At 45.1% G+C, this 12,356-nt stretch overlaps 1 protein-coding gene across 2 annotated transcripts in view; it reads left to right on the plus strand.

Annotated features, from left to right (window-relative positions):
- Window positions 1-12,356, plus strand: part of CEP85 (centrosomal protein 85) — a 41,981-nt gene that overhangs the window by 19,706 nt on the left and 9,919 nt on the right. For both annotated transcript variants that reach the window (XM_027864933.1, XM_027864935.1), the window contains exons 4-10: window positions 2,733-3,415; window positions 5,886-6,019; window positions 6,382-6,499; window positions 8,480-8,665; window positions 10,457-10,609; window positions 11,002-11,156; window positions 11,530-11,644. In XM_027864933.1, the coding sequence (XP_027720734.1) occupies window positions 2,733-3,415; window positions 5,886-6,019; window positions 6,382-6,499; window positions 8,480-8,665; window positions 10,457-10,609; window positions 11,002-11,156; window positions 11,530-11,644 (1,544 nt within the window). The remainder of the gene's footprint in view (window positions 1-2,732; window positions 3,416-5,885; window positions 6,020-6,381; window positions 6,500-8,479; window positions 8,666-10,456; window positions 10,610-11,001; window positions 11,157-11,529; window positions 11,645-12,356) is intronic.

Here is a 12,356-nt window from a genome sequence, read left to right on the forward strand (position 1 = left end):
ACCTGAGTTCAAATCCGGCCTCAGACCAAACACTTCAAACGTACTAGCTGTGTGACCCTGGGCAAGTCACTTAACCCCAATTGCCTTTAAAAAAAAAACAAAAATAAGTGATAGACTGGGGATGACAGAGGAGGTAATCTGTTGGAGATGGGATGGAATGGGATTGCTGAGCAGGTAGAGGGGTTAGCCTTGGTAAGGAGAGAGGACACTTCATGTGAGACAGGGGTGAAGGAGGAGAGTGTCAGAAGGCATCTGAATGATAGGAGATGAGGAAGAGGGAGTTCACAGCAAATGGCTTGAATGTTTTCTATAAAATATGAGGCAAAGTTCTCAGTGGTGGAGGGAGGAGGAACCATGAGAGGTCTGAGGAGGGATGAAAAGGTTTGGAAGAGCTGCTGTGGAGAGTGGGATAGTGAGCTGATCAGGGAGGTATGGTGGGACTGCCTAGCAGCAGGGAGGCCCAGGTGAGGTTGTGTACCATCAATTTGTAGTAGACCCAGTCAGAACAGTTATGTGATTTTACTCCTTTCGGTGGCTTGTATAGGAGCAAAGGCAGCCAATGGTGGGAGTGATTGAAGGATGAGACTTGGTAAGGCCAAATGATAAGGGGACTAGGAATTCAAGAGAGGAGACAGTATAGAGTTGAATTGATTCACCAAGGGACCAAGATGTGGAAAAGAGGAGAGAGTGGTTAGTGCAGGGGAGATGGCTTGGGAGAGAATTGAGAGGGCAAGGGATTAGAGGTCACAATATGGACGAAGAGTAGGGTTTTGTAAAGGGAGGCAGAGAGATTGGTGAAAAGCTAGTAGGTTTTGGTTGGATAAGGGGATTTTGAAATTCTTGCATGGGGAAGGTGGTACATTTGTGGGTGATGGCAAGATCAAGGGTATGACCATCTTTGTGTGTGGCTGAGGTGGGGAGCTCATGGGAAGTGAGTTGGTTGAGGAACTGAGTGGTTAGGGTATTTGAGGTTGAGTCAGTATGTATGTTGAAGTCCCCTAGTATGTATGGAGGACATGGGGAGGAGAAAAAAAAATTGTGAGCCAGGTATCAAATTCATTGAGAAAGGAAGAGGATTGACTGGGGGTGGGAGGTAGGATCTGTAGACTACAGCTATCAGAATTGTGTTGAGTGGTAGATAAGAATAATATGAAGCTCAAAGGAGGAAGAGTTGTGTGATGGTGGGACTAATTTAGGGGGATGTGTTATTGGGTTATGTAATAACCCTTGTTGCTCAGTTTTTTTCTACATGCTCTCACTCCAGTGATAATGATTACAATTTCCTAGTAGGCAGAGACTTTGACTTACTCCCTTTAGAACTCTCTTAATGTCTAAGTAAAGTGTTCTGGCCATGGTATAGGCTCAGTGAATACTGATTGAATGAATGAAAAGATATGATAAAGTCATTCAAAAACTTTAATAATGGATTTGTACCTTATTGAGTGTTTCCTTTTAAAAATATTTCATTTCTTTTACTAATGTTAATTGTAAACTACCTAGAATTTAAAAATTAAATTGTTTTTTAGGCTTGCGTGCATATTGAATGGTCTTACGGAACTTGAGTACTGACTGGACCCTTAGAAATCATCTAGTCCCACTCTTACCTGAGACATGAAATCCCCTGACAATGCCCTCTTTTGGATACCTCCAATGCCTGGCAATTCATTACTTCCCAAGGCATCTCATTCTCTACCTTCACCCCACTCCCACCCCCTTTTTGACTAATTTAATTGTTTATACTGAGCTAAAACCTTCCTCCCTGTAACTACTTCACATTGATTGATCATAGTTCATCAGTCTAAGGTGTATTGGAACAAATCTCATTCCTCTTTTGCATTACCTTTCAAATGTTTGAAGACAGTGATCATGACCTCATCAATCTTCCAGGCTAAAGAATATATAGAATAATTAGATGTTAGAGATCTTAGGGACCTTAGCGATCATCTAGTCCAGCCCATTCTTTTTATAAATGTGGAAACAGATCCAGAGATTAAGTGAAATAAATATCCAAGAAACCTGCTGGGGTCAAGGGAAATGGCCTCGGTATGAGGAAAAACTCAAAATCATGACCATAGGCTTTGGTGCATTGACAATGGGCAAGCAAAATTAAAAACACAGTGTGCTTCAGTGTTGCTGGAGTGAAACCTGAGAGTTACTAAGAATAACTTCACATTTCCATGTGAAGCCAGGTTTGGGGTGTGTGAACCAGGACACTCACAGGCTCAGGCACCATGCCCCCTTGCTGCCCTGGGCACTAAGGAGACAAGACTTCATTTGTTTTCTAGGGTGATTGTTTTATGCTCACTCTCACCTAGGAGTGGCAAAAGTCACCGGGGTGACAATGTGGCATTTAGTTGTGCCCTGGACTTAGAGGAAATTTCTTTTTGATGGAGTTATAGCTTGTGGTTGCTGATCTATGAGAGGAACTAATTCTTTTCTTCTTTTGGGATCCTTCAGTAAGTAGGTTTTTTTTTTAAATACCTTAGTTTCTTGACTAAGAAGATGCCATTTCTGGGGGTACAGGGTATAGAATGTAACTTCCAGGGAAGGCCTGGAGATGTGGCTCTAGAAGCAGCCAGTGCTGCCTTTTGTGGCTTTACCTTGGCAAGTAGCAGTTGAGCTCCTGGAACTCACGCCATCCTTCTAAGTTGATGTCCCTTTCTCTGCAGTAGCTCAACTTGGGAAGGCTTGATGCTTTTTTCCTGGCTTATAGAAGGCTCTTCTTTCTCCAGAGTTTTGCAGCTCGAGTGGCAGCTCGTCCTTCCAGCCCATCAAAAGCCAAGTAACCATTCCTACAGCCCATGTGATACCATCTACTTTGGGGACCTCTCCAGTCAAGCCAGCTTCCACCCATACGGGGCTCCTTTCCTCCAAATTGCCTGTGTCAGGATTGTCTGAAAATGTGGGACTGCCCCGGAATGGAGACCTCAGCACTATGAAAAGATCTCCGGGCCTGCCGAGGGATCTCATGTACCTCTGTGGAACTCCTGAGGAAAATGGAATTGAACCGTCCTGGTTTCCTGCTTTGGGCCATGAAAGAGAAGAGGAAATGAGGAAGTTTGATACTCCCAACATGGAGCCAACCCTCAACCAGTCGGTACTGATGGAAACACTGTATTCAGATCCCTACTATCGATTCCACCTGCAAAATCCAACAGCTGAGACAGGCAAGGAGTTGTACAAGGTGCTGCCAGAGACTAAGAAAGCCCCAGGTGTTGGGGCTGGATGTGAACGCAGTGGGACCCATGCGATTGCTGGTGGGCTGCTTCAGGCAGCATCTGGCTTCCCGAAGCCTCTCCAGTTGCAGGGGTGGCCGCAAGGCCCTGACACTTGGCATTCCCAGGAACAGTCTTGTGAACTCAGCACATGCCGACAGCAGCTGGAGTCAATTCGGTTACAGATGGAACAAATGAAGGTAAACATCCCTTTTCTTGTTACTATAGTATTATCTTTGCTAAGACCTGGTGTAGTGAAAACATTGGATTTTGAGGCAAGAGACTTGGGTTTAAAAGTTCTAGCTCTGATGCCTACTAGCTAGCTGGGGGGAGTCACTTAGCGCTCCATAAGCCTGTTGTCTCATCTGTAAGATGGGGGAAATCTTACTTGTGATACTGATGGTATAGTAGAAAGCACTAGATTTGGAGTTCTAAGAACAGAGTTTGAACTCTGGTTTTGCCACTTACTCACTGTGTGACCTTAGGTTAATTTTCCCTTCTAGGCTTCTATCTGTCAAATGAGGGAGTTGGACTAGTGGATCACTTAGGTCCCTTGTAGCTCTAAAGCCTTTGGTCCTACACCTACCACATAGGTATTGCAAGAAAAATACTTTGTAAATCTTTTTTTTCCCCTCCTTTTTTTTTTTTTTTTTTTTTTGGCTAGGCAACGGGGTTAAGTGACTTGCCTTGGGTCACACAGGTAGCGCGTGCTATGTGTCTGAGGCCGGATTTGAACTCAGGTCCTCCTGACTCCAGGGCCAGTACTCTATCCACTGTGCCACCTAGGTGCTCCCATACTTTGTAAATCTTAAAGCACTTTAGAAATGTGCATTGCTGGAGGTACAATACTATGTTAGTCATTCTTGAGCACTGACTTATTAACGGTTTTTGGGGCCATAGGTACTGTCCTCCTAGGATTATTTAGCTTTTGCTTTGAGTACTTGTAGTTGACCTAGAGTAGTCAGAAAAAGGAGATAAAGATTACTTATCCTGGAGATGGAGACATTGGATAAAGGAAAGCTTTGAGACCACTGGTACTTAATAGACAGAAGACGTTTATAAGAAAAGAGTTAATAGGAGAAAGACAAAAAAGCTTCAGCAGTAAGAGGAACTATTTCAGAGAAATCCAGATGCTGCTGCATGATGATGCTGTAAGTATATATATGCACCATATTGTTTCCAAAGTTCTTTGAACTATCTGATTTGATTCTTCCAACATCCTTGTGAGTTGAAAAGGCAGGAGCTGTTAGTCTCATTTTATAAATAAGAAAACCAAGACTTGAACTTAGCTAAGGTCACGCAGCTAGTGTGGATGGAAGCCTAAATTTGAACCTATTTTTTCAGACTTCAGACCCGTGGTGTTTTTCCAGTTCTCTGCTTCCTCCATTGAAGTGAGTAGGGGTGGTAGGAGGAAGAATTCTTAGCCCGTGGATGATAAGAACAAACTCAGCTGTGTGATTTGTCTCTGTTACCAGATAAAGCCTAACTGACCTTTCCTTAGAAGTTAGAGCCCTGCTTGAGGGCAGAGGAGTATGTAGCTTGCAGGCAGAGCCTCCCTCATGAGTTTCTTCCAGTCCTGAAAGAGAGCTAAAATTAGTCAGTAAACACAAGGTTCTCTCTGGCCCAGTCAAAACAGAGCTCAGCTGAAGATCATGCTGGCCAGTGACCAGGTGCCTGTCACAGCTCTTCTGTCATTTCGATTCAGCAAGCTTAATAAGGACCTCTGCTATCTACTGCACTGTTCAGGCATAGGAAACCAGAAGATAGAATAAGGCACAGATCCTGCCCTTAGGGAGTTTAGACCAATGGGGGGGGGGGTGTTAAGAGATGAAAATAGACACATATACAAATATCTGGTCCAAGGCAGAGCTAATGGAGTACAAAGCATAGACCTAAACCATGTGTGCTGAGAAATTGGAGAAAGAAGTCATTGTTCATCTGGGGGATATGAAAAGGTTTTTTGGAGGAGGCAGGCCTTTCACACAGTAGGCAGTGAGGAGCCCCTTCTGGTTATGGGGGTGGGTTAAGGGAAACATGATAACTTTCTTCACAAGGTGGGTCCTTAATAAATGCTTATTGATTAATGGATTCGGTCAAGTGTTTGAAGGGCTACAGTGGAAAAAGAATTGGACTTTTCCATTTTGGATCCAGAAGGCAGAACTAGAAGAGTGGATAGAAGTTGCACAGAGGTAGATTTTGGCTCATTATATAGAAAAAAAAAATCTTCCTTTAATTTTTTTTTTTGAGGCAGTCAGGGTGAAATGACTTGCCCAGAGTCACACAGCTAATAAGTGTCTGAGGCTGGATTTGGACTCAGGTTGCACTATCCACTGTGTCACCTAGCTGCCCCCTTCCTATAAATTAATGTCCAGATATGGAATTGGGTGGCCTTGGTAAGTGGGGAACCCCCACCTAAATAGAGATCTTAAAGCAGAGGGTAAATGATTACTTTCCCTGGATATCGTAGAAGGAATTGCTCTCCAAGCAGGTTTGGACTAAAGGTACCTTCCAACCATGAGAAACATCTGGAAAGGGAGAGGGGAGTCAGATTGTGGAAGGCTTTGAATGCTGGAATGTAAGTTTATACTTCATTTTGAATGGGTAGGAGAGGCCCTGAAGGGTTTGGAGTTGTGACATTAAGCCACTTCCAGTGAGCTGCTTGTCTTTCAGCTTCAGAACGGAGCCACTTGCCACCACCCCACAGCTTACGCTCCATCTGTGCCAGCCTTGGAGCCAGCCCAGTGGGTGAGCATCCTGAACAGCAATGAGAGCCTCCTGAAAGAAAAGGATCTTCTCATCAACAAGTAAGGCCCGAGGGGAGAGGGAATGCCCATTCAAACTCATAACTTCCTGGCTTCTTATATTTGCCTCAGAGGTCCCCTCGGAGGCAAAAGAGCTGTATTAATAACGAGCCTGTTCTTGAATATGCCTAACATCACCTGGGAGTATGTGTCTTTTTGAGGACTGACTCATCTTCACTCGTTTGTCCCTTCCCCCAGAAATCCTTTTCCTTCTTCCGTTCCCTGTCAGCCAGGCCTTGAGATTCTCATCTCAGTTAAATAGGACTGATTGTTCCTATCTGCTTAGTGAAAGGGAAGACTCCGATTTCAGGCAGGCTGTCACTCAAGAAGGTTGCTTTGATGTGTGCCTGTGGTTGACTTTGCAGGCAGAGGCAGCATATCTCTCAGCTGGAACAGAAGGTCCGTGAGAGTGAGCTTCAGGTCCACAGTGCCCTGTTGGGCCGTCCTGCCCACTATGGGGATGTCTGCATGCTGAGGCTACAAGTAAGTACTCACGGCCAAGAGTCACGTGTTCAGCCAGCGTTCAACTGTTGTCGTGGGCTTGTGTGTGTGTGTGTGTGTGTGTGTGTGTGTGGTGGGAGCAGGGGTAGAGTGAGGGTGGGGAAGCTCAAGGGGGAGGTTGTTACAAAGATAACATACAATAACTGCCCTTAAACAGCTCCCATTATGGTAAGGCAGTGTGGTGTAGTGGAAAGAGCATTGGATTTCAAGTCAGGAGAGACCTGGGGCTCAAATCCTGCCTCTAACACCTACCATTATAACTACAGGCAAATAGCTTTACCTCTTAATCTCAGTTTTCTCATCTGTAAAATGGGGATAATAGGATCCAATTAGACAATAAATATACATCACTTTGCAAATTTTTGAGTGCTGTAAATATGTCAAATATTGTTGTAGGGAAGACACACGCGCGCACACGTGCACACACACACACACACAGAGCCAGAGGCTTCAATCTTTTACCATAATATGAAGTAAAATTTGAAAGTGCAACAGAAAATACAAGGCACTGTGGCTGCTCCCAGGAGGGAGTGGTCACTCTTGGATGGGATACCAGGCATGGATTCAGCAACTGGGCCTTGAAGGATGAGTAGAAATTACTAGAGGGTATTCTGGGTGGAAGAAACTGTGAGCAAAAGCACAGGGACACAGAGGTTGGAAAGCATTTTTGGGTCATAGCAAAGAGTTCAGAATTCAACTCAGTCTTTATTAAGTACTGCCATGTACTCAGCACTGAGAGAGGTGAAAAATATTCGATGTTGTCTAAGTATTCGCTGTTGTAAAAGTATTAAATATTGTAACAGGTATTGCCAACATCTAGTAGATATTGACGCTGGGCCAGAGGAGAGCTTCAGGGGCTTCAGGGTGAGGAGGCAAGGCATTTAGAATAGTGTGGAGGTCCCCGACCCCCATATATAAAATACCCTGGAACTGGAAGAAGGGATTTTTGAGACCCAGTCTGACTGACCTTCCTCCCCCAACTTCCTTTTGTTTTACAGAAGAGGGAGAGGAAAGGAAATTAGCATTTAAATAGCTCCTATGTACTAGGTACTGTGCTGTGCACTAGCATTTAAATAGCTCCTACTATGTACTAGGTACTGTGCTGTGCACTTTTACTAATATCCCTTTTGGAGGTAAAGAAACAGCCTCCCCGAGGGAGGTGGCTTCCTCTGACCTCCGTGGAGGTCAGAGCAGCATAGCTGAGCTCCTGAGGCAGCAGGGCACTGTACTTAGCATCAGCAAGTGCTGGGTTCCAGTCCCGCTCTAGACGCTTGCTAATTGTGTGACCATGGCCAGGCGCTTGGCTTCTCTCTGACAGGAGGAAGTTGAGCGCATTGGCCTCGCAAGATCCTTCTGGCTCCAAATCTGTGCTGCTAATTCCGTCTTCTTTCCACTGTGCCAAATTGCCAGCAGATGGAGGCAGTGATAGAGGCTGAGCATGACAACAAGCCAGCCTGGCCTCACTTTTTTTTTTTTTTTTAAACCTACAAAGCAAACTGGTTAGAAGAGGGAAGAGGCAGCCATTGCTCTGAGGCAAGAGGTGTGGGGAACTGAGGAAGGGAAGTGGCCTCCCCTCATCAGGGCCAAGGTCCTTTGAATTCTATGTTATCTGTCAGCCAGACTTGATTTCCCACCTGTCTGCTGAGTCCAGGAAATGTTCTAGTCATTCATCCACACTGACTTGGAAACCCAGTTCTGTTTACTAACTCTGTGACCTTGGGCAAGTCACTTCATTTCCTTAGACCTCAGTTTCTTCACCTCTAAAATAAGGAGAGTTGAGCTAGATGATGTCTAAAAGTGCATTCTATCTCTAAATCCTATTTTCCTGTGAAGGGATACTTCAGCATTTATATTATGTGAGTATAAAGTGTGTGTGTGTGTGTGTGTGTATGTATGTATGTATGTGTACACATACAGGGAGGAACAGAGGCACTTGTCACACCTATGGCATCTCTCTGGCAGGAGTTGCAGCGAGAGAACACTTTCCTCCGAGCACAGTTTGCACAGAAGACAGAAGCTCTCAGTAAAGAAAGGTCGGAGCTTGAAAAGAAACTCTCTGCCTCAGAAGTGGATGCACAGCTCATCCGGGAGTCCCTCAGGGTGGCGTTGCAGAAACATTCAGAAGAAGGAAAGAAACAAGAAGAAAGGGTGAGTGATAGTGGGGCTGCCTTCTGATTGGAAAAGGATTGGGAGGCAGCCAGAGACAGGTTGGGGCTCCCCTTGCCAAGGCCATGATGCTGATGGCCATGCCAGGAGTAGATGTGAGCCAGAGAAATTTGGACCCTCCCAGGTGGGGCTGGGAGTGGGTGGGCTCCCCAGGCTGTGCTTGCTACCCGTCAACACTGGTTGCCTGTTCTTCAGACTGGTTACCTACCCCAAGGTAAAGAGAGTAGTAACTCGGGCATTCCCCCGTTCACTCCCCCATCCTCTCAGACGTCTTGCCAGCTGGCAGAGGAAAGAAGCAGTTACACCATTCTTCATTGTTTCCAGGGGGTGTAAACACACCTGGGGTTCCAATTGTTTGGTTTTCTTCCTCCCGTGGACTAAAAATGGAGAAAAGTTTGCAACTACTTGCAGAGCTTAGAATCTTTGTCAGTGTACTTCTAATTGCCCTGAAGGATAAATAGGGGGCAGCTAGGTGGCGCAGTGGCCAGAGCACCAGCCCTGAAGTCAGGAGGACCTGAGTTCAAATCCTGCCTCAGACCAAACACTTCACGCGTACTAGCTGTGTGACCCTGGGCAAGTCACTTAACCCCAATTGCCTTTAAAAAAAAAAAAAGGATAACTGGAGGCCATGGGAGCTGGCTTATTTCCTTCAGCTCTATTCTCCCATTCCACACTTCCTAAAGTGTCTGTATTCTTACAGAGCTGCAGCAGAGAGTACTAGAAAGAAGAGTGGGCCAGCGTGAGGCAGGAGACTCTGGCCCGAATCTTGGTGCTTTTACTTAGTGTCTGTGTGGCCATGGCATGGCATTTCCCCTTCTCTGCCCTTCAGGTTCCTCCTGTAAAAAAAAAAGGGTAAATAAAACACTGCTTTCTTACCTCATAGGCTTGTTGTGCCCAGCGTGCTTTGTAAACCATGAAGCAGTAGAGAAATAGGAGTAGTTACCTAACAGCTTTCCAGGTGTAAACAGTGATAGTTTCACCTGAGACAGTGCCATCAGCTCATTTATTGGTCATTCTTTGGTCATGTCTTCCTCTGTAGTCCTATCAAGTGCTTCCTCTGAGATCGCTGGGTCTGTTTCTGTTTCACTGGCTTTTTTTGCTTCCCTTTTGGTAACTTAAGTTAAGAGTAACTTTATTTCTATAGTACTTTCTGGTTAATAAAGGGCTTTCTTCATGGCAACGTTTTAAGTTGGGTAGTTTTAAGTATTATTAGCCTCATTTTACAGATGAGGAAACTGAGGAGGATCAGAGAAGTAAAATAATCTTTCTAAAGTCATATATGTCAAGACCAGGTCTTAAACTGAGTTCTCTTTCTACTACATTATGTTTTTTTTTACTTAGACTTTTTAGATAGAAGTTGCCTTTCCAGTGATTTGTTCATTGTGCAGTTGACAGGTTTTAGAGGGGGGAAATGTATTCCCAGTCCACCCAGGTGAACTGGACAGGAATGCCTTTGGCAAGAAATGTATCTGCTTTTTAGGTTACCTAAGGATTGCTGATCTTCTCTTTCCTTTTGAAAAGTGCTGGCATTATAGATCTGTAATTTGTGTCCCAATCTCAAATGACCTGTTAATCTTTCTCATGTTCTCTGCCCTTATCGCAGTGCAACGTCATTCTGAGTCCCAAGGGAAAGGCTACTGGTTGCAGGTTTACCTCTCAGTTGTAATTGCCAAAGGGAAAAAGATTGTTTGAAGAAAGAAAGTTGACATTCAGGGTCTGATGGAAGCAGACTATGTGCCAACTGAGACAGACAAGTGACTTCCCTTCACACAGGTCAAGGGACGCGACAAACACATTAACAATCTGAAAAAGAAATGTCAGAAGGAGTCGGAGCAAAATCGGGAGAAACAGCAGCGCATTGAGACCCTCGAGCGCTATCTGGCTGACCTGCCCACGAGAGAGGATCATCAGAAGCAAAGCCAGAAGGTAGAAATGGTATCTGACCTGTTGGGGGGAAATGGAGTCACCTAGGAGGTTTATAAGCTCTAGAGTGGGAAAGGACCTGAGAAATCTAATCTAATTCCTTCCATTTTACAGAGAAGAAAACTGAGACCCAAAGAGGTCAAATGACTTGAGGAAGGTCATACCAGTAGTAGCAGAGCTAGAATGCAAACCTAGGTCTTCTGATTCCCAGTCTAGTGTTCTTTTCCCTCTACCATGCTACCCCTCAAGCCTCTGTGCTTCATAAAAGGAAAATTCCAAGTACATGTTGGAAGTTTGTTGGCTGTTGATTGGCAGTTGGATTGATAACTCCTTGAGATCCCTAAGGGAGAAGTACTCCTGACTTGTTGGATCTGAGCCTGGCCTTTTCTCTCTAGCTCCGGGAATTAGAGCTGAAGAACTCAGACCTTCAGGAGCAAGTGACGGACCTGGAGAGAAAGCTGGGAGAGGCCCGGGCAGGCTGCACGGAACGGGAATCTCAGCTCGAGAGCCTGAAACAGAGAGAGCGGGAACTGCTGTCCGTTGTGCAAAGGTAAAGAGCCCCACCCTGGGCCTGCTCTCAACTCCCACAGTAGGCTTTAGGAACAAAATAACAAGGCACTTCAGCACCTAAGGGAAGGATTACTTGAGAGGTGGCACCTGGTTCCCTAGTTAGTAACAGTTATTGAACACTGTAGTTGTCCTTGCCTAGTCGTGGGATGGTGGACCTCTAGATCTCATTACCAGCCCCAGTGCCCTTGTTTATCTCATTAGGAAGTACAGCACCTGAGTGAGCTGGGAGGAGAGGGATGGAGGGGGGAGTGAACCAAAGATCCTCAGCCCTACTTCCTCTAAAAATAGAGAGCTGTCAGGGCAGGAGGCTGGCACATGGACCAGATAACCTGTTGAGGCACTTTGTCTTTCAGTTTGCAAGATAAACAATGTTCGAAGAAGGCCAGTGGTGGGAACCTGGTTCAACAAGTGGAAAGCCCCAAAGTGGAGACTGAATCTTTGCAGAAAGAATGTGATTGCCTGAGGAAGGTGACTGATATAATGTGTGCCCTAGTCTAGTGGGAGGGGAGGGAAAGCTATAGGGAAGGCCAGTGACTCATACCACCTTGCACCTGGCTACCAGAACAGCTGATTTTGTCATTCGAGCTAATGCATTTTACAACTCTTCTGTCTGATGCTTTGTGTTTTCAAAATGTGATTCAGTGCATCCTTTTATGACTTTTAAAATGTGTTTCATGGTAACACTTCACTTATATAGAGACCACTCACTTGATCACTTTAGTTACACGCTTTTGAGGAATCAGGAAGGACAAAAAATAAGACCTTCTAGCCAGCCAAAGTGGGTACCCCAAGGTCCTGGCACTAAAGCCTCATTCTCAGTTCTCATAGTTTAGTCCAGGGGTCGGGAACTTTTGGCCTCAAGGCCACATGTGGCCCTCTAGGTCCTAGGTCAAGTTTGAATCCAAACTTCACAGAACAAATTCTTTAATAAAAGGATTTATTCTATAAAACTTTGACTTAGTCAAAAGGCCTCACCCAAGGACCTAGAAGGCCACATGTGGCTTTGAGACCCCAAGTTCCCCACCCCTAGTTCAGTCCTTCTACCAGAACTCATTCACACTTGTTTTACACACAATTCTAATATTCTAGGTTAGCGGGGTTTAATAGCCTTTTGCAGACTAGAAGTGACAAATTGTAGAGCAGGGGGTACCACTGAAGGTTGTCATACTGTTAATAGCAA

Source organism: Vombatus ursinus, unplaced genomic scaffold (genome assembly GCF_900497805.2).
Source record: "Vombatus ursinus unplaced genomic scaffold, bare-nosed wombat genome assembly UNPS02014777.1, whole genome shotgun sequence".
Taxonomy (NCBI): Eukaryota; Metazoa; Chordata; class Mammalia; order Diprotodontia; family Vombatidae; genus Vombatus; species Vombatus ursinus.